The sequence below is a fragment of the Acyrthosiphon pisum genome, chromosome X, assembly GCF_005508785.2.
Source record: "Acyrthosiphon pisum isolate AL4f chromosome X, pea_aphid_22Mar2018_4r6ur, whole genome shotgun sequence".
Classification (NCBI taxonomy): Eukaryota; Metazoa; Arthropoda; class Insecta; order Hemiptera; family Aphididae; genus Acyrthosiphon; species Acyrthosiphon pisum.
The window spans coordinates 47,093,899-47,120,205 of NC_042493.1; the positions used below are offsets into that span (position 1 = coordinate 47,093,899).

Here is a 26,307-nt window from a genome sequence, read left to right on the forward strand (position 1 = left end):
TGTAAGACGGAGACAACACATGCGGGTATAACGTCCTCTTAAATAACCATTAATAATTAATATACGCTTTGGTCTGCTAAATAGATGATTGTAAGTATATTATCAGAATTATTTTAGTACCACCAAAAGTGAAATACAGAGTGTAATGAATTTAGTTGAGGTATAATTTTAAATAATTTAAACTATATTTTATAATATAGTAATTAGAACAAATAATTTTTTTAAGTTATATTATCAGTGATACTAATTTATTTACTGTTTTTATAGAGAAATTTCAAGCCTAATATAAGAATGGTTGATGAAGTCTCGTCAGCCACTCAACCTCCACCTGATGTTCCAGGAGGACCTAATCATACAGTTTTCAATAATTATTATTGTACACGTGACAGCCGTAGAGAAGTTACACAACCAGTAATAATTTTTGAAAATAGTTCAAAACTTATTGAAAATACAAAGTAATTATTCGTATTTTAAATTAAATAGAATAACATATTTTATATATAGTAATGGAAAATTTGGTTTGGCCAGTCAATGTAGACAGTAAATACAAAAATTAATAATTCAGTCCTAGATTCTGAGTGGAGCGATGAATGCATTGATTTTACAATATGTGCAATTTCTGTGTATGTAATTTAAAGTAAAATGCAACATTTATTGTAGTTAAAAATGGATAAAATTAGTAATACCTGATTAATTAATTTATTAATCTGATGACACCATTTTACTATAAGTCAAAAATGACTTTATGAGTTAATAATAGTAATAAATTATATAAATATTATAATAATTTATGTTAATAATTGTAATAATTAATGTAATTTTTTGGCAAAAAATAATTCAACTTACTGTTTTGCTAATAGTAAAATAAATTACTTTAGTAACAATATAAATTTATCATAAATTCATAACATATACTTAGTAATAAAGACTGACAGACTGTCTTCAGTCAGAATTGCTTTTGGTATGATATGATTCATCAATGACTTACTCGATGACGAGGTACACTTGACACCTGCTCTACAACAAAGCGGTTACCTGCTTTCATTCTTTTTTTTATTGAGTATGACATATAATTATTCAATAGATTATTATAATTCTAGTAATTACTTAAATAATAATGGTTGTATAATCTCACCAAGTTTTTAATGAAAATATTTCAAAACAATTCAATTTAAAGTATGACTTATTTATTTTATATTACGAAAGTATTAGGTAGATTCAGGATTTTTTATTATTACCAAGATTAGAAATCGATAAGATTAACCTAACCTATTTATGTACATGTTTTATATTATAACACATAATAATATATTGTTTTGTTACTTTAAGTGCTCTTAGCTCAGAATGTAAACACATAGTTTTATGGATTGTATTATAGACATTAAATTCCTTCCTACTTACAATTTAAGATAGTAAACTAGTACTACTACTAGTAAACTAGAGTCTAGACTATCTTAAATAGTGTTTTTACCTCAAAACACCTAAGCCATAATAACAGAATACTTATATACAAAACCCTACTCAAACTCATATGGACCTACAGAAACCAGCTCTGGGGCTCAGAACCTTCCAATCCAAATGTTTCTATCGAATCATTAAAGTCTCATACTATGTTTCCAAATTCCATAATGATCCTATATTCCCCTCATCCAAAAATTGGCTAAAACTCTTTATAAAAGATTTAATTCCAAGCTTCAAACATTTTAAGATTGTGTAATAAAAAAATTGAAGTTTAAAATAATATTCTACATTGAATTGTTTTAAAATATTTCTTTTAAAAACTTGTTAAAATTGTACAAATAATTATACACTACAATTTTATTAATATGTTAAACATGATTTATGTAGGTATATTATGTTAAATATAAAGAAGACAGTATTGATATTACAATGATCTGTTTTTTTTTCTGTGAACATTTTGTCTAGGATTTTCAACTTCCGTATCATTTCTGATGAGAAAGTGGATCTAATTGGTACTTTTGATAGCTCAAATTTGAATATTTCTAGTAGTTTTTAAAAGTGTCAGGAATACAGAAATATTTATGCAAACCCAGTTTTCGACAAAATTGATTTAACTTTTTATGTATTTAAGAATCTAATAAGTAATAACCGTAGATACTTTAAGTTTTCACTGGATGTTAATATTACGTAAACATTTTTTATAAAAGACAAATTTCGTCAAAATTACGAAAATTTGTAAACTATTTCAAGTAATAAGTTCATAACAATTTTTCTATTCATATCTAAGATTTCAAAATTAATACAAGATTCCTCATAAGCTTTCCCACCTTTTGCAAAAAAAAAACAAAAAAAATTTAAAAACAAATATTTGTAGACTTGAATTTTTCACTAAATGTTTTTTTATCGTTTTTACTAAACATAAGACTCAAAATATTTTTACTCATTTCGAGCTATTTGTACATTTGTAGACTTGAATTTTTCAACTTTTTTAGTTTTTTTTCTATAAATATCAATGAAATAATTTTTGTTTAATCAATAAGCTTGACAATTGAATCCAAAGTTCCTCATAAGTTTTTATAATAACTGTTAAAAAATATTCAAGATACATATTATGCAAACATTTTTATATTTAAAGTTTTTTAGTTTAAAATTTTCAGTTGTATAGTTAAGGATTGAAAATTTAAAACAAGCTATTTCATGAAAAGTTTATTTAGCCACCAAAAAATCTAAAAAAAATTATATATAAACAGAGTTTTTTTATTCCTATTTTAAGTTCAAATTAGTCAAAATTAGATATTTAAACAATGAATAACGATCTTAATTATTTTGTTGTAATTTTAAAATATTATAATATAGACTGACTGACAGACTGGCGCCGCTCAGAATTGTTTTTCGTATATAAATATATTATATCATTGAATTCAAATTTAATATCATCCATTACAGTGACTCACTTGTAGCTTACTATACAGCAGAACATTATCTACCTTTCTTTTTTTTATGTTTTCAATAATTAACTAAATAATGTTTAAAATATAAAAGTACTGTTCTTTGCACATAATTTATTTAAGACTCCAATTGTTTAAATACCTAGTAATGATTTGTTTCAATTTTAACATTTATTTATCAGTTGATTTTATTTATCACTTTAGATGAACAACAAAAGTCTAATACAATGTTTATTGCTTATAATTATTATAATTCATAATATAAAATGTAATAATCAATCAATTAATAACAATTATTTGACTGCCTCTAATGGATATATAATATTACAATAAATAATTTTATAAATTGTTCTAGGAAACCTGATCCTGGCTGCCCATCAAAAGTGCCTCTTCCAGGAAAAGTTTTCCACTGGGATTAAAATTGTGTGATTTTATACATAGTAGTGTAAATGTATTGAACTATATGGTATAATCAGTAGATTTAAATAAACAAATGTCTTAAAAATGGCAACTGAATTTTTATTTTTAGTAATCAAATGTTAAATTGATAAAGGATGTTTAATAATAATTATTATTATATTAGTTTATATTTACCTTTTTAGTTATTTTGTATTATAAATTATAATATAAGTTTCAACATTTATTTTATTATCTACTATTATCAGTAAAATATAATATTTTATTCAACTATTATTTTTAATAAATACTTATATTTATGTTATACACAAAACAAAATAAATTTAAAAAAAAAATTAAATAAAGAAAACATAATATTATGTAATAAGTAATGACTAATGATTAAACATGAGATAAAATTATATAACACGTTGACTGCGTACTGACGCCAATTGGCGTTATAAGTATCATTCATCAACGCATTTGACGCCATATGGCGTCTACTATACATTTAAAATAAATGGTTTAAAATTCCCTACGTGTGGCTGAATGTTATTTTATTATTATTTAGCGTGGATTAAACGCATGTTTTTAAATATGCATATATACATCGTTATGAGTAGTTTCTTTATATTTTTTTAAAATTTATTTTGTTTTTACTTTCGTTATACACACTGGGTGAAAATCGCAAAAAGACATACGCAGTCTACGTGTTTATAACTGAATATTTTATAAATAATTTATAATTTCATCTAAAAGGAAAAATAGTTTTCAAATTATAAACAAAAGAACACAATTAATAAAAAATGTGCTAGCTCATTTTATTAAAAATGTTTATAACCTTGTTAATAATTTAATTATTTTAAATGCAGTTTTATGTTTTTGATTCTTTAAAAATATTTTTTTCTTTATTAGTCCAGTTTCTGTTGTTAGTCGCACTGGTCAAAACAACCACAACAAACATACTAAATGTCTAAACTAATTTCTTCTAATAATTATATTTTTTCACACACATATTCAGGACTTAACATAATCTTTAATCAGATAATTATAATTAATACAATTTGATTGGAAATGCATAATTTAAAGTTTGATATCTATAATATTGCAATCATATCTATATGTAACATTTATAAAACAAATAGTTAGGTTTTGTAAATATTGATTTGTAATAAAACAATTAACAAATATGAATAAAATGTATTTTAAATAAAATTTTAAATGTGCCATTATGGTAAAAGTACCAAAATGAAACCTTGGGAGAATACCTCTTAAGTGATTTACAGCAGGTTAAAAAGATTACTATAAAAGATAATTTATAATTACTATTGAATTAATTTGATGAAATAATTTCAAATTTCCCATGACTGATAAAACAAGATACTTTTTATAAATATTTATTTAATATTTCGTACAATGAAATAAGTCAACAGTTATTTGAATTAGTTTAAATAGTTAATAATTAATTTTAATGTATTTAAAACTAAAAACTATATTATATTTATGTAAATATTTATATTTAAAAAATGAATGAAGTCTTAGTTTGATAACACCTTACGATGCACTGAAGTCAGTATCCTTATATTCAAGGCTGGGCATTAACGAGTTAAAAAGTTAAAGTTAAGTTATAAAGTTAAGTTACTTTTAACTAAGTTACGAGTTACTTTTTTTTAAGAAGTAACTTCTATCTTAACGTATTACTTTTTTTTTAAAGTTACTTATAACTGAACTCGTTAATTCATTTTATAATCACGTTAAATTATATACTTTTATAATTAATTTGATTATTAATATTTAGTTCATAGTTGGTAATAACAAAGTAAAATTTAAAAGTTTTACCATCACTTTGGAAAACTTTTAGGTAAAAAAATAAAATATACAAATAATTTAATTATTTTGTTGGATTTCATAATATATAAGTACTTACAACAAAATACATTTTTTTAAGATATAAAGACCTACATTATAATATTATGTTATTTGTAGATCTTTAACATGAGGTGTAAATGGTGTAATTATAAGTTTTATATGAAAAAAAAATTATTTTTAACTAAGTAAAGTTACTTATTTTTTCCAACTAACTTGTAACTTTAACAAGTTAAATAAAAAAGGAAAGTAACTTTTAACTTTAAACTTAACGAGTTAAAAAAAATAGTTAACTTGCCCAACCTTGCTTATATTATATAAAATAGAGTGGTATTTTTGATTAAATACGAAATATTAATAACTACTTGATCTGTGTAGCTTATAGGTAAGAGATGTCCTCTGAGAACGGGTTTTGAAAAAAATTCATCCCTCAAGGTTAGGATCCTCTTAAAGGGGAAAATAAGGGGTTGAAAGAATACCATAGTCATGCCATCTGTGCAACAAAATAATATGAAATTCCACTGTTTTAATGCATTTGCATAATTTATCACTATTTGACAAAACGCATGAGTATATAATAATAATTAAAAAGTCAAAAAAATTATTTTCAAACATTTTTAATTGATATGTGTTACATAAAAAACTCTCACGCCCTGTAGAATAGTCGGATTTGGTTAAATTTTTTTTATTTAATAAAAAAGAATATTAATTCAGATCAGATCAAAGCTCGATTTTCAAAATTATAATTATAGAAGCTTAAATATGCATTTGAATAATGCACTATATTAATTGTTCTTTTTCAAATGTATTTTTCTACCACTAATTAAAGTAAAGTAAAAATGTTCTCCTTTTAAATAGAAAAAAAATTAATAAAATCTGACTATTCTACTGAGCATGACGGTTTTTCCTGTGAAGTCTTTTTTAGAGAAGTCATTGGTATTTATAGAAAAATAAAACTAAAAAAGTTTAAAATTATAAAGATTTGTAAACAGCTTAAAACAAGTCTAAATATTTTGAAAATTTTACCAAGTATAGGAAATTATAGAATAAATATTTTTCAAGTGTCTGTGGTTATTAGTTTTTGAAAGGCAACAAAATAAGAAAATCGCTACATGAGAAATCGAGTAAATATCAAAAATTGTAAAAATTCAACTTAAAATGTTCTTAAAAATGTAATTTGACTTACCGGTACTTTTTTTTTTTTTGATTAAGGTAGACAAATGAATGATGAAAATTTTCGCATCTTTTTAGATTTAAAAAGAATAATTTTTAGGAATTTCTAACACAAATAATTTGCACATTTTCGTGATTTTTACGTATTTTTTCAAAATTCGATATTGAAATTCTTATAAAAAAAATGGTGACCATGTATTTTTAATATATTTTATCAACTGCAATTTTAAAAATATATTTTGAACCTTGCATTAAATTTTAAACATTTTTACCCCACAAATAAAATTAATAAGTAATGAAAAAGTAATGACTAGCACAGCTGTAATAACTAATAAGTTGTTTTATGTAGGTCGGAAATAAATAGACAATGGGGGAATACAACCCCTAACCTCCCTCCATGCGCACGTCACTGGGTTTATTTTATTAAAACAATTAACGGCCCAGTTATATTTGTTCATAGTTCCAAACATAAACAAATATGTAAGTAGGTATCATGTAAATTTAAGTTTTGCCTTCCCGCCTCCCGGCCATGAAGGCCTATGACGTATAGACATGCCTATGGATGTGAATATAATATGATAATAATATTATAATGATGCTAATATGTAAGATTCGAAAAGAATAGTTTTTGATTAGAGACTGGATTATGTAATAACATTTTTTTTACCGACGTCTGAGATTATATACAGCATGTGACGTCCAATGCAAATAAGTATTATTATTATTTATTAGATAGGTATTTAGGTATCTATTCATATAATAATCACTGTTTTGCTTGATTATTGAGTTACATGAATAGGTATATAAGTATATTATGTGCTGTTGCTCCCCAGTTACAACGTAGAACATTACCGCCGCCGTTATACCATTGAGAAACCGCCTTAAGTCGAGTCGTCGGTGAATCTGGTAACCCACTGGGCTCTAGCGACTTTTCTCTCTTGACCTTTGAAAAACAATTTTATAGAAATTGTAATAAGACTTTTAATCGATTTTCTTTCCTTCTATGATTACAAATCAAATATCGGCCTTAAGTTTTAAGACGATTAGAGATATAACATCTTTGTATGTATTATAATTAGTACCTACACGTTTAGGCGCGACTGCAGTGTGAGGTAGGTAGGTACCTATGAAAAAAAAACATTTGTAATATACACATAAAAATGATAAAACTATAGTTGAATGTATATTATAGTATAGGTACCTACTGATTATTATAAACCGATAAACATCGAATTACCCAACTTCAACACGGACCAGAACACCACGGGTTCCTCGGAACTAGATAAGAAATTTAGAAGGTCAAAAAACAAGATAATACTTATTTATTTCAAAAGAAATATTAAGCTGTAATGCAATTTCCTAAGCTACAAATATCACTTTTGTAGTTTTGTATTAATATGATTTAATGCCTATGTAAAATATCTATTCATTATAGCTTTAAGATTGCCTATATTATTAGGTAGGTACCTCACTCAGTAACCGTTTATACTTGATTGTTTATTAATTATCGAAACATTTTAATATTTCATTAAACTATGTTGTATCTATATAGGTACCTAAATATACGGCTAAAGGTATACACTTATATATTAGTATACTACCTATACTATATTATTATGTATATTTATACCTATGTATTTAAATATTTATTTACATTACACATTTTAGTACGTACTGAATTTTACAATTGAAATTTGTCTTAAGAAAGTCATTATTTGTTTTCAGTCCTTTTAAAGTTTTATTTTTAAAGAATTATAATCAAAAAAATGTAATTGAATACGTACTTTTAAAATGTTAGGTAAAATCTCCTTTTCAAAATATAATTATTTGTAAATGGTACCTTGTGTTGTATACCTAACTTTAAGTAACTAAATGGTTTCATAAACTTAACATAATAGCTGTTCTTTTAAGAGTTATGTTTAAATAGTTCTTACAAAAACTTAAATATTTTTTAAATATATTATCAGTTTTTTTATAAACATTTGCAGCAATTCAAATTTTGATGAAATTGGATTTTTCAACGTAGAATTACGATTTTAGATATGTTATCGTTCAAAATATATTCGTGGCAACTTCACATTTTTATAAATATATTAATATAATTTAATATTCAAAATTAAATTTTTTAAATATTTTGATTAATTTTAATACTATTACCTATTCACATCATTCTACAGTGACTAAAAAAATTATAAATATGGCATGTACTAATAATATAGTACTATTATAGTAATTAACAAAATAATCAGCAACAGATTGAGACTTTTGGTCCACTGTGAATTAAAATTTCTCATTTCTATAAGACATCAACAATAAGAAATGTGGCTAAGTGGATGTCGCTCTGCTGTACAGTAGGTTACAAGTGGGTCACTGTAATGGATAGTGTTAAATTTGAATTCAATGATATAATATCATTGTATATACGAAAAACGATTATGAGCGAAAACGGTCAGTCGGCCTATGATATTACTAAGTATATTTGATGATATTATGAATAAAGCAATTCATATATAACCTATTTTTGTGGAATCTTGTTTTAAATTTTTAATCCTTAGCTATAAATGTTGAACATTTTATAAATTTTTAACTACAAAAAAATTATTAAATTTGACAAAATTCGAATTTAAATGCTTATAAAAAAATATTGTGCCTATGTATTTTTAATATTTTTCAACTTGTACTGTAACAATATATCAGAAGCCTTGCATTAATTTTTCACGCTTTTTTACCCAACAAATAATATTTTATTGATATTTGTAGAAAAAAAACTGAAAAAAATTGAAAACTGACAATGTTCGTAAACAGCCCAACAAAAGTCAAAATATTTTGTAAATTTTATCGTGTATAGAAAATGCAAATATAAACTACCAGTGAAAATGTCATGTATTTGTTTTGGAGTTACGCCAAAAACCAAAATCAATTTTGTGAAAAGTGTATTCATAATATTATTTCTCACATTTACTAATTATCCAATGAAGCAAAGGCAATTTTTTGTTAGATTTGTCTTTATACTATGCGCATAATAAAGCTACCAAACATAAATATTATTAATAATATTAATGATGTCCATTACCAATAATAGTAAATCTCTAGTACCAAGGCCACATTAATGTTTGTATAATTTTATATTGTTACTTTGTTACTTTACTATTATTACTATCATTAATTTACTATATTATGTTCATCTATATACCTACATATAATATGTCCTATTATAAATAATGTTTGTAAAAAGCCGAATGACGTTAATTCATATAAATAATTAAATAAATAAATAAATTTGAAAAAGAAAAATATAGGTAAGTTTAGAGCTAGATGTATTATGTATTATGTATGCTATTTTTACCTATATTTCATCTTACATTCATGACCTTACTATAATCATTTTTAACCAATTTTTATAACTTTATAAGTTTAAATTTTGAGTTATTTTTAGGTACATATATTTTAATACGCAATACAATATATATTCATTATAAAATAAAAGCTCAAAATTAGTTAAAATGTTATGATATAAAAGACTTATAATTTTTAATTCTGAGTGGAGTGAAGAGCGATTGTACAATTATGTGTTTTTTTTTGTGTCGTACACGATAAGTATAAGAAATAATACTTTGATTTTCAACTTCAGTATCTTTTCTGGTGGGAAAGTGAATGTAGTTGGTTGCATTTGACATTGAATATTCACCCGTAAATTAACGAATTCTCATCGAGCAATTTCTTATTGTGTTGTAATTTACATGAAATTTTCAATATTTAATTTAGAATTTTCTATACACTGTATAATTTTCAAACTATATTGACTATATTTTAGTTATTAATAGATATTTGAAATTAGTATTTTTTTCTTTAAGCACCGTTAAACATATTATTCCCTGGATCAGAAAGCTTGAAAATGTAATACAAGGTTCTTTATAAGTTGTTACTTGTTATAGAGGTACAAAAATATTTTAATGTTTATAACTAAGGTTTGAAAATTTAAAACAAGATTTCTCATAAGCATTTTATATTGTAACTTAAAAATTTAAAAAGTATATAAACACAGTTTTTTAATAGATATATTGAGTTTCAATTATAGGACGAAATAAGATATTTTCTTTTTAAATCTAATACAAGATTCCCCATAAGTCATAACTGTCTACCTTTATCAAAAAAAAAAATTTCTACAAGAAAGTAAAATTAAATTTTTATGAGCGCTAAAAGTTCATATTTTTATAAAATTTATCAAATTTGAACTTAAAAATATATACATTTTAAACTTTTATAGCTACGGATTGAAAATTAAAAACAAGGTTCCACGTAAATAGGTTATAATATATAAATTACTTTATTCACAATAATCTCATCAAATATACTTAGTATAATATCATAGGCTGACTGACTGTCTTCGCTCGTTTTTCTTATACAATGATATTATACCATTGAATTCAAATTTAACACAATCCATTACAGTGACCCACTTGTAACCTACTGTACAGCAGAGCGACACTCATTTTTTATATTCACTTTACTAGGCAATTCTAGTTTATATTTTTTTTGGAATGGAATGTCCAAATTCCCAATACAAATAATTCATTTATTGTTAATAAAATATTACCTAATCATTTAAAATTGTTTTTCGTATGTTTTTAATGATTCATCATTGAATTCAACGTAGGTACTAAAAAAGTAAGTAATATTCAGTCAGTTTGAAAGTTTAATAATTCTCATAAATCACATATTATAATATTATATAGGTACTTAATTTAAAAACTGTACAATGTATGCAAATAAAATGCCTCAAAGTAGTATATATTATTGTGTATACTCAGAGTAATTTCATTTTTTTCAGTACGTTAATTGTAGGTACCATGTGCAATGGAAATCAATTTTACCGTATTACACATCACAAGGGTATTTCTCAATGTTTGTCCATCAATTAACCGAAAATATTTACCAAATTAAAATCGATTTCAAGTGTGTTATCTACTTATCTCTCTGTAATTTTATTATTTTAAATACGGTAAATATTTCATTAAATATGCTGAATGCTGATGCGCAAACGAGGAATAACCAAAAAATCGAACGATGGTCGCAACTTTCTTACAAAAAATATCAAAATTAACAATATTCGGCTATATTTGACGGATGTTAACAATTTTAAGACACCCTTAAATGTAGGTCTAGTTGAGATTATGTGTGTTAGTGTGTATCGGACGGGCCGTATGGTTAGGTTAGGTCTGTATGTTTTCTTAATGTATATTGTACCTACGCTTATTACCTTGATGTGTTTCCGTTGCGTCTATACGAGCGTCAGGGACGCACTCGTTTTGCTTTTTTTTTTGTAGGCATATAATATGTCGTTTAGACTATATATTACTATCCCATTATTGAAATTTTAAAAGATGTGTGCTTGTGTGTTATTATTATATTATATGTGAGCGTGTGGTAATTGTCTGCACTAAGCGGATGCGATGATTATTTATTAGTTTTATTATTATTAGGTATCTAAGTATCATATTTAATAAATAATATTTTCCTACATATTATATTTATTTTTCTCAGTTCAAGTCATTTGTCGTTTGGCTGTCTAAGGACCAAATTCCAAAATAACAAGATTTCCCAATCTATACACAAACAAATCAATACTTACCTACAGTTATTTATTTATTTATTTTTCTCTATCATCTAGCATTTTATACTATAATTCCCAATTGTGTTCACCGACAAATACTACTTCTACATCTCCCCAAAATATATTATATATAGGTAGTACAAATCCACGGCCAAGCCGGGATTAAGGATCAATTGGGCCCCGGGACACCATATACTTAGTGGGCCCCCTTTCAACTTTAACTTCAAAATAATTGTATCATTACATATTAACAACTTTATATTATTGTATATTTTTTTTACTATACAAAAAATATACAGCGTATATCTTATATCATAGTACGCGTACGTGGGTTTTTTTTTTAACAATTTTGGATCGATGATATAGAATTTCGTTAAAACAAAAAAAGGCGTAGTGTTTCTTATTTTTAACAGGACATTTTTTTATAACATTTTCAAAAATTTGAAACACGCAATTGTGACAATTATAAAATCGACTTTATTTTTTCAAATTGTAACCACTTTATTTTTTGATGGATTCTGGAAAAACTTTTTTTCTAAACATTTTGACACTCAAATGATCAATTTTGGTTAGCTAGGTTATTAACTATGGTCTTCTAAAGTATAGTATAATACGCATTATTACTTTTAACTGAAATACCTAATTTACATGAGCTAAATAATTTTGTTTTATAACTTTACCTTTTATATACTTTTATATAATCTAAAATTCTCAAAAAAAAAAAACATAAACAAAATTGTTGGAAAACATAGTTCATTATTTATAGTTATTTTTCGTGATATAAAATTAAGAACAATTTTATTTTATAATTTCTAATAATAATTTACCTACCTACATAAATAGTTTTTTTTTTTTTTTGAAAACTGTATCGAACACGTTAAAAAATATATTTTGGGGATAATGATGGGCCCCAAAAATCAATGGACCCCGGGATCGTGCCCCCCTTCCCCCCTTCACCCCTTAATCCGGGCTTGTCCACGGCACTCCGGCTCAAAGAGGCCTAGGCTAGTGGTTGACAACCCGCTTCAAAAGTCTGGGACAACCACAGTGGTGGTTTTGGTGGTATTTTTTTGGTGAGACGACTTAAGTATCAATCCCCCCTTCATAAAAAAAAATCTATCAGTAACCAGAGTAATTAATGTTTAATAAAAAGCACGAAAGCAATGCGTAAACCAATTTAAATACAAATTTAAATTTATTAACATTAATACACTCTGATCACTATAATTTTTATTTGTAGAACATTCTAGAGTACGTTAATTATACATATATACTTACTATATATTGAAGGTTATATACCTACTATAATATTGTATTGTACATTTTTTTGTATCAAATCTGATAGGGGTATGTTTTATAACTCCCCTCATTTATTACGTTTTAATATTGAATATCTGAACATTCAAACTGAGTACACCTTTTAGCGTATCTTTACTATATAGGATTTGCCATAAAAAACTACACATGGGGGAAGCCGGAATATTCAGTTAGTGATTTTATAAGTTAGGTATTATTAAAATATTTAAAGTTTCTACAATTTATATGTTTTGAATATTAACAAAATAATTAATATATATTTTGTCAAAAACTAGTATTCTGTACCTAAATGTAAATTTCCTACTTTTGATTCCCATAGTTCTAAATTAGAAAAACTAAGCTTATGAACTTATGCCGTATACCTATTATACTGGCTATACTATGATATCTTAATACAGGTACATAATATGAAAATAAATTACTAATATACTAACTAATATTAAAATATTTTATCCCCTGAAATAGATGTTGAAGCCCCGATTACGTTCAGAATTGTTTTTTTATTCAACAATATATCATTGAATTCAAATTCAACACATCCATGATCTATTACAGTGACTCGCTCAAAACCTACACTTAAAACATTCTGCACAGTTAGAGCAACTTCACTGTTTTTTTTTTTTTAATTTTATATAATCGTAAATTAATTAAGTTCAAACTTTAAAATAGTTAGGTATTTTGTATGTACCTAATACCTACCTATACGGTTATACTGTTCAGTGTCACGGTCGTCATTTAAATTATAGTTTACTGCTGTAGTGCTGTAATCAGCGAAATAGACATAAAGTGTAAATACAAATAGTTGACATACGGTGACTTAAAGCGTTTACATGCGTCGGTACAATCAAGGTGGAGATATATATATATATATATCCACCTTGGGTACAATAATAAATAATCATCATTTTTTAAAACTGCAGTGTCTGCAGATGAGCGTGCAACTGCAGCAGTGCAGCATTACTGATTACTCGCTACTGCAGTGTATATATATAAATATAAGTTTAATATAACAATGTAGGTATTATACCTACATAATACATTTAGTACTAAGTACATACTATATGGTCTATATGCTATGCATATTAAAGAGGCCGCCGTTTTCGTGTGAAAGAATCGATAAAAAATGTCTTACACAAGCATTATAAATCATATTATTATCTTATATCCCTGTCCAACCAACAGCAGTCCCGCCTAAGTACTCTATACTGGAAAAAATTATATTCGTATTAGATTCTGAGCGAAGCGAGGAAAATAGTGGTTTTACAATGGTGTTTATTTTATTTATTTATTTTTTTATCCTGTATACAAAATTTCTACCAGAAGGAGTGCTTCGATTTCAACGTATATAGTACATTATCTTTTAGCAATTAGATCAAGATGGTACTTTAGGGAGGTCATTTTTTGATTTTCTCAATAGTTATTTAATGCCACGGGAAAAACCACCGACAAATTACGAAAACCGCTAAAAATGGGATTTTAATTTCCACGCTTTGTTTATCACTATAGAAACAAATAAAAAATATTATAATATTCATTCAACTTACAGGCTATAATAAATAATAATTAATAACAATATAAAATATCTTGACTGCTGACTGACAAACCGTCTCCACTCAGAATCGTTTTTCTAATACAATTATATTATTATATCATTGTCCATTGAATTCACTTACCTACTTTTTTATTACACTAATTCAGCTTCAATGTACTAAAAATGTAATAATATTAGTTTTGCGTATAGCATAAACATGCACTTAAAAATTAAAAATATGACCTTGATTTGTATTCATAGATTTTCTTATTTTTACATTGAAAATTATAAACATTTTATTTTAAATAATCATTAACAATCTACTTTTTACATTTAAGAGGATGTTAGCGCACAATTTGTTTTCTCTCTCTGGCCCACGCGCAACATTGACAAAACGCATTTACTCAAAATCATTTTTTCTATGTTTTTAAGTAATCTTAAAAATATCACTCATTACAAAAAAGATAGAGAATAATATTTTTGAGGGAATGAGATATCGATTTGTCTAAATATTGTCTCAAAACAATTTAAACATAATTTGAATGTACAACATTTTACTGTTTATTTTGAAAGTCGAATACAAAGTCAAATAACAATAAAATATAATATCGATATGTCATTCGCTCAAAAATATTATATTTTAATCTATATTTTTTGTAATGGTTGATATTACCCTAAGATTACTTAAAAACATAGAAAAAATGATTTTACGTAAATGCGTTTTGTCAAAGTTGCGCGTGGGCCAAAGAGAAAAAACAAACAGTGCGCTGACATCCTCTTAAATTAATATGCAATATTGATACGTAGTAGATACTTTATAAATAATAAATATTACGAGCTTCAGAGTATAAATATTGTTGTTTATGAATTTATTAGGTAGGTAGTACAAGATTAAATTATCAAACCAGTGTCTTTATTTTTAATTATAATGTTCTTACTCATCAAATCATTCAAAATATATATGAGCAAAAATTATAAAATATTTAAAATTAAAAAAAATCTTGAACAGGTGGTCGTATTATAAAGGTATGCAAAATTATAGGTACATAAAAACTTTTGTTATTTTATTGGTAAAATCATGAATTTGTATTTTCATTGATAATAACGTAATGGCACCTTATACATAGTTGAAGCTATTGAGCCTTACACAGTTAGACTGTGTTTAAAAATGATGAAGTCGGTGGAATTTACATGCAACTGCTCAATGGTTGTCTAGTGGAGGTTTTGGGAGTGAGGCAAGTGAGATGGCACCTCACCTAAAATGTTGAAGTAAATAATACTCAAAAAGTATAGCTCTTGGCTATATATACACCTATATAGTATATAGGCATATAGCGTATATTATGCAGATATGATGCATAATATTTCGATAATAATATTTAACGTATTTATGATTTTATTTGAGAACAATTTCTTTACAAAGTTTAATAATATGAATTATGAATTATCATTTTTTAAATTGTATAATATCATTTCGTGCTTATTCCCAAAAATAGCGATGAACCGATAAGAAATACACGAAATAATTATTACGTAAACAAACGCTGGTATTTCAGACTGCAGCAATGTTCCAATGACGTCAGATTAGCATCGTCTAACGTCGCCTCTAAGTTTGTACTTGTGTACATAAATTACACACCCAAGCGTATGTACGCAAATGTACAAGACTGTTAAAAAAGTATAATTGCGCATGCGCAATGATCATCGTGAGGCTCGATTTTCTTTGCCTATGTTTACTAAAAATGGATGCGGTAAACTGATATTATTTTCAGCCCCATAGACATAATATCATATCTATATTATGTCTATGGTCAGCCCGCAGTTCAACATCAAAACACCTAATCGGTTGTAATATTAATTTATAATTTATAATTTCTCTTCTTTTTGAATCGTCGCTCGTGTTGGTTCGTTTAAGAAGAGTAAGAGGACGTTCCACCGACATTTGCTGTCTCCGTCTTGCATGTGCGTAACATGGAAAATTGTACGCTCAGGCTCAGCAGAACACGTTTAGCTCCGTTAGCTTAAAAATTAGTATGAATTTACCTCTTATAAAATTCAAAGGTAAGATTATTATCTAGGCAATTTCATGGACTTTTTATTATTTTTTAATTTGAAAGTGAGTTATGAGTATTTTAAAATTGTAAATTGTTTGTACGTTTTAAAATTCTGCTGAGCGTGCAATTTTCTATGTTACCTACGCACTTGTAAGACAAAGACTACAAAATATGTCGGTTTAACGTAAAGTAAAACAAAAATGTGCAGTAAACATATGTTTAGCTGTAAAATTATTATTTGAATATTTGAAATATGATGGTTCTCATAATAACTGCTAATAGATATTAAAAATATGTATATACAATATAGCCATATAAAAATATTTTCTTTTAAAAATGCATAGAAATAATTCAACAAATTTACGTGCAGCCGCAAATTTACCTATACGTCTTAATACAACATTGTGCTCGACTACTTAATATCTTCTTTTATATATTTTCAAATTAGTATAGTAATATAAGTTTATATTTAAACACATTTTAAAAACTATGGATTATTTTCCTACCTATTTCATGAGCTTACTTTGTATTTGTATTTTAATGTATTGTAACACTTAGATATAAATATGTTGAATCTGTTAGGAAACATAACTTCGTTATAAAACCAATTATTGCCGTTATTAAAACTAATTGAGAGAAGGGATAGATAACATATTTATGGGAACTGAGCAGTCGTTTTTATAATTAGGTTTGTTAATATATCTAATATTATATATACATGCATAACATGATATTACATTATTACCCATATAAAGCGCATGTTATCGTCAATGTTTCTAATCAATGTATAAACTATAAAGAATATTCTACAAGTTAAAAAAATTCAATTCATTAAAATAATTTGTATTTATTACTTTTCATTTACATTTAATGTTTTAACTATGCCTTTATTTCCATGCACCTAATCTCTCTATAATTATATACATTACATTTATACTATAATAGGTACACGAACACCAGTTGAACAACTTTGCGTAATCCAAACCACTTTCGTTTATAATTTTTGAGATAAAATATTTAACTACTTAAATATATCATCGCAACCGCGAGTAAAATAGCATTATATTTGTATAACGTCTGTTGCTTATCACTTTAAAAAATACATAACATATTTGTATGTAAAATATACATTATAAATAAGATGTACCTATGTGTAGATACTTGGATTATTGAAATTATCAAGTACGAGTTTAAGAGTAATTATAGCTATTACAATATTACTTATTACTAGGTAAGGTATATATAGGTAGGTCTTAGCTACTTTGAAAAGAGTTAACGTTAGTTTAATATAATATATATATCTAAATGTAAATATGATTTTATGTGTTGTACAAATAGGTATAATAGAATATTAGGTAGGCAAATAATAATAGGTTAATAACTATAAGAAAATAAATATAATTTATAGTGGTACACACTTCAAGTGATATATTATCTAATATTATTTTATTAAATCAAATCTTTTTTTAGTTGCTGGTGGGTATAATGGTATACCTACGTTTATTACATGAAAATTGATAATTGAAAATAATATTTTTTTTATAGATCACCACGATGAACGAATTTAACAAAATTATAAGTTATAACAAAGGTATATATGAAAAAGTAACAACACTATAGGCAATACACATTTATTTAAGACTTATACCTATTTATGTTAATTATTTAATTTATTTTAATAGCTATTTAATCTAATTATAGCATTATGATTCAATAACGTCTACAAAAGCCCGCGATAATTTCCTGATGTCGCATCAAAGCGATAAACATAATCATAAAACTAGGAGAATTCATGATGGATAGGTAACCTACTATATTTTTTTTATAAAACTGCTCATTCAACATTTTATGTCTTACCTTAAGTCATCACTTATTTATAAACATAATTTGACGCACACATATAGATGCGATATCTATTTTGATTATTATTTTTATTCGAAATAAATAAAATAATTAATCCAAATTTGAAATACCTACCCACTTGTTTTTTTGGTTCAAGTCAAATAGCTAAGTAGGTACCCATTTATAGTTTATACGTATTAAACTGCAGTGAATGATAAAAAATATAAAATAATGAATAAGACTATCATAATATATTAAATAGGCTATGTAGGTACAGAAATAATTGTTTATAAAATATTTTGTATATAAACTTGTAATTTTATTAATGATGATTTGTATTTGTATTTAAATGTACATTTCGAAAACCCATACCTAGTCCTGGTGGCTTGTATAATATTATAATAAATCCAAATAAAGTTGCTTAATAATTAAAAAATAATAATAATAATAATAATTAGATAGGGAAAAATAAAAATGATTATTGTTATGTCTATATAATGGGACTATAAGATCAATTTATATCTCTATCGGTATTCGGGCGATTATACCATTCATGTCTATACACAGAGTCACGAACATTTGACCTCTGATAATGATTACAACAGTTTCATTTAAATGGTTAACATTTTCGTATTTTTTTATGACGGAATCGTTTATCAATTTTTCATTTAGTTCATACACCATTATACTGCGCCATACACTCATATGATAAATAATTTTATTTAATGCTATTATTTTATTGTATATAAATATAATATTAGGTATCATGTTTTCTTGTTTAACTTGACTAATTCGGTTATATTCAATATTGGCTATTCCATTTCTCAATTTAATTCAACAAACGTTTCATTAGATTGGATTTACAGTTATTTATAATTATTATCACACTCAATTTCATACATAATATTATAAATATATTGACAGTAAAAAGTAGACTATAATGAACACATTAGGTACCTATATTACCATTGAGCAGAGGAGACACTAATCGTCGTGGACATCAGAGACCTTCAGTAATAAATAATAACATCATTTTAAGAGTACCGTATACGCCAGTGAGGTAATATGATACAATTTTACACGTCTACTATATGCGGGTAAATATAAAGCTAAAAGCTATGTAAGTATATATAATATATTGTAATACACAATATTGTACACACATTTTTAATCTAATTTAGAACATTACTTTTTCAAGTAAATTATATAATAATAATCTTTTTATAAATATCAAATTCTTAAAAAGGTACTGTACTAAGTATATGTAACAATACAAGAATGAACTCCTTAAGAGGACGCTACCCATAACCCATGTGTCTCTTGTCTTTCAAACACGTATAAGTGTATAACATATCAAATCAAAATATTATATCGTTCACTAGTTTCAACAGTGTGCTGTCAGTTTTCAAAAAAAATCGGCGGCTCTTAAGCACAGATTATGTTCATGCCTAAAAGTTTGATAATAGGCCAGTTTACTCCAATATCAAAACTGACAACACACTATTAAAACTAGTCTATGACAATTTTCCATGCGGTAAATACGTGTGTAAGACGGAGAGCAGGAGACAGTAAAATATGGATATGCAGCGTCTTCAGGACGCTGCACACATGTTTTGTTATCGATATTTCACATACAACACTAACACTACTAAATTCACGTATCGCATTTCCAAAACAGTTTTATTGTTTTAATATTAGGTAAGACCCAGTATCAAACTCAACTATGACGGTACCTATTGACCGTGCTCTCTTGTCGGTTTTTTATGTTTTAATTTTAAAGCGAACGATAAGTACATAGGTCATAGATAGATACAATATTATATCAATTTAGAAATACTTATATCTTGCAAAAAAAAATGTTTAGAATAAAATCGACGAGTGATCACGGATATATTATCATCGTCTTTAATAATAGGATAATATCGTTTGATAATAGGTCTATAATTCTATACTATACTCTAATGTTAAAAACAAAATAGATAACTGTATTGAAAATGTGGTAATGTGGTATTAACTACTAACAATTTGTATATGTTATCTAAGGAAGATGGGTACAACAAAATACGTGTGTAACCGTAGCAGAGCGTCCTCTGAAACTTGAAATATTAGATAAATAGGTACAAAAATAATAACGAGTAGGAATGTGAAGTATAAAGAAATATGTATAAAGTAATAGGTAACCAAATACATATTATATGAGTCGGCCATAGTGTTAGTAAGTAGTGACTACTATTACCATTAATTAATATTTGTATTACCTACCTATTATTTATAACTGGCAACTGATTACCAATTTTAGTTATTGTGATAATTTGGCTGTAGGCGTATTATAAATTATAACTAAATAGGTACGATTTAGGTATAGGTACTATACTAAAATAATGATGCCTGTTTTAAAAACAATATTCATATTTATTATTTATTTATACCGTTGGAATAATAATTATACCTAATAATTATAATTGTGTTTAATAATTAAATTAATTATGATAATGAGTGTATTATTATGTTTATTGCAATTTAAGAACCAAGCTGAAAAACAATAAATATTAATTATTCATTATAATAGATGTATGCTTGTATTTATAATATGCTTATTTGCATTATTTTAATGTGCAGTACACTGTTATGTATGGGAAATGGATACTCAACAGTCAATAGGGATATGGGTTCCGAGGATTGTTTGGTTCATATAGGGTGTCAATGTTAATCCTCAAAACTGAATTTAATATACCTATAATATAGAACTGATTAAAATGTTGTGTATTATAATATTTATAAATTATAACATACGTATTCATATTCTACTAATGAGAAAAACAAGCAAAATAATAATATTAAACTTCACAAAAATGTTCTTAAATAAAAATTATTTACATATTTTATTCATTTAAAGTTAACAGTTTAAAATAACTACTATCTGCTGCTGCTATTGTGTAACTATTAAATACTAGGCAACTTTTTTTTTTCGAACATAGCTATATGGTTGGGTATTAGGTTACGTTACATTAAATCATTTACATTTGGTTATTTACATTTGATTATTTACATTAGATTAATCTATACATTTCAATTTTGTTACTTCTAACAATCTAACCATATTATGTAAAATACAATATTATATTATACATTTCATTGATTTTAAGTTTAGCTCAAACAGAACCAGTATTAAAATACATGCTCAATCGTAAAAATAAAGCTGTGAATAAATAATGAATGAATAGGTTTTGTAATAAAATCGTATAAATGAATCGAAGATTTTTTAATCAATTATCATAATATATGTACGCTCACATCGGCTATCTAAAAATTAAAAAACTTTTTAAAAATGTCCAGTCATGCTTAGAATAATTTATTCAACAAATATTTTTCGAAACCTGCTACGGATAAATTGTGTTCTCAAACGGTTTCAATATTAAACGTATATTATAACGTTTTCTCGACGAGAATTTCGTCTTACCAACATTACAATTATTTAGTTTTTTTTTTATTATTTATACATATATATATATATATATATATATATATATAATTTATTATAATATTTAATGGGAGCGGGACCTCTCTATCTCTCTATAGATTTATTACATACATGATAATAATATTCTCCATCTAGGAATATAATATTATAATATATCTCGTACATTTTATATTTTTATCAACGTTTTTGTTCGAAAATTCGTATTTGTAATTGTATGCATTATATAATCATATGTAGATATTGTATATTATGTCGTATAATATTATGCGTGTTAATATTTTGAATACGGTCTGTGAACTGTGGTGTAGGTATGTTTGATGTTGGTATATACATATAATACCACATTTTTTCGGCGTTCTCGGATGTGCTTCAGTCCCAGTAGATATTTAGGTAATATACCCTCAGACCACCCTCCTTTTAAATGCCCACACCATTCACAACTACATTGGTCCTCGTGAAATATAAAAAGGGGACTTTATATATATCGGGGACATGCCGAGTTTTGGAGTCGTATATAAATATGCGCTTATACACACACGCGCGCGCACGCTTACACGCAAGCACACAACACAAACACACTCTCTCGCACACACGTCTCGCTCTGTCTCTGTCTGCCTCTCTGTCTGTCTGTCTGTCTGTCTGTCTCTCTCTCTCTCTCTCTCTCTCTCTCTCATTCTCTCACTCTCTATCTCTCTCTCACTCACTCACTCTATCTCACTCTCATCTCTCACACTTTCTCTCTCACACACGCACACACAAACACATTCTCACACATACTCGAGTGCATCGTATATTATGTGGCAGGATGTACGTCAAAAATTACTTGGATAGTTTGATATTATTATAGAAGTATGGTGGCACCGTACCGTGACCGGATACCGCGCGTATGTACAGCTATACAAAGTATTATAGCATTATACTATACATATATTATATTGAAACTCCGAACTAGGACCAGATTTTTATTTTATCCGAAACAAAACATCTCTCATTCCCTCGAACGAGTGACTAAATAATAATATGATGTACAATTTATATCGTACATTCGTAAGATTTAAACTGTAGACAGACTACACGCATTGCACTATATTATCTAAACAATATATTATTATTTATTACCTATTGTAAAATAATACTTATATCATATACATTTATAATATTTTAATCGCGGGTCAGCGATCGGTGTGAATACTACATTTTATTCTCTGTTGCCGTGTTTCACTTCTTTGTACTTGGACTTAAGGTGCGGCGAATGATAGAAAAAAAATTATTAATTATTTAAATCAAAGTATGCATTTCATCAGTTTTAAATTAATGTATTATTTATTTATTTATCGTATGATGAGAGTTTTCAAAATAGTAAATATACTTAAATACTATAGTCCTTAATATTCCAGAACAATTGGTTGAGGTTTTTATGGAACATTTTCAAATTAACTGTATCGACCCTTATATTTTCAAAATCACCTGTATTAAATTAAAAATGTCTACTTTCAAAAATTTACACAAGGATAGGAAAAACAATAAGAAATATTTTCAAATGTACACATTGACACTATCAAGTGTCAACTGGCTTAACTTGGTTCACACAAATATTAAACAGGTGGTTGGTAGGTACTAGGTACACACAAAGATAAAGAATGAATAGGTTTACATATGGCTTTTTCCAGTAATAAAAACTGATTTTACACTATTGTTATACGTTTTGTACTGTGATATAATATTATAGAAATTAAAATAAAAGAGTTTCTATAAGTTTAATAAATACAATTATTAAGTATTCCATATTTGATATTTAAATGAATATACCAATTTAATATTTTTATCAAAGCGATTCTTCTAAAAACGTAAATATATTTTGTAGTTTCTATTAGGTAAATAAAAAAATTGAATTTGTTGTATATATTTTTTGCCTAGGTATTTTTTACTAATTAGGTAGGTACCGTATTTTTTCGAAAAAATAATGAATTAAGTACCCATCAATATATATCATAAGGAATGTAATGGAACTATATGGAAGTGCACGCGTCGATATTATAATATTTGTGAGGAAACGGGCCATAACAGATATACTAATTATCGTAATCGTAAGTGTTTAGGTAAGTACATGATACTTGAAGGTATATTGAACCGTCCAAGTCGACTGACTTTGTCGTATTGTGTAGAAGCTTATATTATCTACGACCTACCTAATTCTTATGCCATCGATGATATACAATAATTATTATGATTTATGTTATTGTTGAACGAACGGTGTGACTGTAATGGGTCTAGACAGAATGCGCCGTTAGCAAAATGCATTTCGTCGTTGAGTAAAATAAAATAATACAGTGAATGGTGATAATTTTTAATTTTTCGGGATCAAATTACCGTAATGGTTATAGGTACTATACGTCCGTTCACACAATTTATCGATATATTAAACATTTATACACAATATATAATAGTCTATAGATGAAGGTATCGAACAGTTCATTGTTTTCCTTGAGTCTTGACTATTTCTTGTTCTCGTATTCCATTAGGTACTCGTCATTATATTCATTAGTACCAATCATTAAATATTATAAATTTTATATGAATTATTTACCTTTACGAATAGCGGAAAATATTACCGAGTAAAAAGTATTTAAATGAATAAACCTATTAATTTTTCCATTTTTTAAGTGCAAAATAACCAACTAAATATTTTTATGACAAACTATTCCCATATAAGCAAAAATGAATTATAAGTAGATACTTATACAATACATATTATATTATACATACAATACATTGCAATTTATTTTATCAATATATTTACAATTAAATTTATTGGTATAATTATTGTATTAAAAATAAATATTTGTTGGGATGTACTACAGAACTAATAGTTTTTAATTATAAATTGAAGTTGATATGAAAAAATAATGGAATTTGTTTCTTTATAAAGAATGAATGAATAGTCGAATGAATGTTATAAAAAAATCAATGATTGGGTAATAATTAGTTAATTTTAGTAGTTTATATTTTATATATATTTTTACCTACTGAGATTTATTACCGAATTAAATTGTATTATTATTTCATACCTATAATTGTTATTTGTGAACTAATAAAGAAATACCAACAGGACTTAAAAAGTAGGTAGGTCAAAGGTACATGAAATATATGGTATATTTGAAATATACCTACCTACATTTAAAAAATAAAAGATAAAAATATGGGCGTTTTTAACTTACCGACCTATTTATCATATTCTAACTGAATTTATTTTAACCAAATTCGTCATAGGTCTTATAGTACTAGTATAATATTAAAAAAGTATTTTGTACCAAACTACCAGAGCACAATATAATATCATGGTACAATAATTTTTGGTATGTATGGCGAGTTTAAAGTTTAATCACATTCGTAGGTACGACTAACAATAAATAATAATTAATAATTATAATAATATATTAAATTAGGTATGCATTATCGCAGTGTATAATATTCGTATAGCTGTAGAATACAAATATTATACATATTAAATATAATTTAAAATATTATATACAGTTGAAAACCCACCGTAGGTATATCATATTTTTATTTCCGTGCACGTATCTCTGTGTTAGTGTGTTATTAATTAAAATTATAATATATTTTTATTATTAAATTTATCATTTGCGATAAACCGACTAAACTATATATAATAATAATATAATAACTATAATATTGTATAAGTATATTACAAAATAATATAATAAAACCAGCATGAACCGTGGTGGTAATCGGAGTAAAATATTGTCGTGTGTCATTCGTATGGAATTAATTTAAAAAAGATGAAACTGCAATTTGTAGGCAGATAAGCATGTTATATTATATGCCTACGTCTAAACAAAAGTAGAAAGTTGAAAAATACCACCTACAGCCTGCCTCCTACCCATAAAATATAAAGACGACTATTGAATAGGCGTAGGTTGGCATGCACAAACCTTCCTTACACATATTTTTACCTATAAAATACTCTATTCCATTCGGTCGATGAACGAATTATGTTTTTTCTGTATAAACTTGTTTCGTTTTTCGATTTTAAAACGTCGTAAAATAGCTGTAGCCGGTTGTTAGAATTGATGAATATTCACGTAATACAACAATGTTATCAA

General features: G+C 26.1%; 1 protein-coding gene across 1 annotated transcript in view; it reads left to right on the plus strand.

The window, feature by feature from the left end:
• The window catches only part of ACYPI25621 (NADH dehydrogenase [ubiquinone] 1 alpha subcomplex subunit 7-like), a 13,143-nt gene extending 8,941 nt beyond the window's left edge, over positions 1–4,202 (plus strand). Inside the window, 2 exon segments of the mRNA NM_001246085.1 lie at positions 268–455; positions 3,265–4,202. Coding sequence (NP_001233014.1) covers positions 268–455; positions 3,265–3,328 — 252 coding nt within the window. The 3' untranslated portion in view covers positions 3,329–4,202.
• Positions 4,203–26,307: the final 22,105 nt, after the last annotated feature.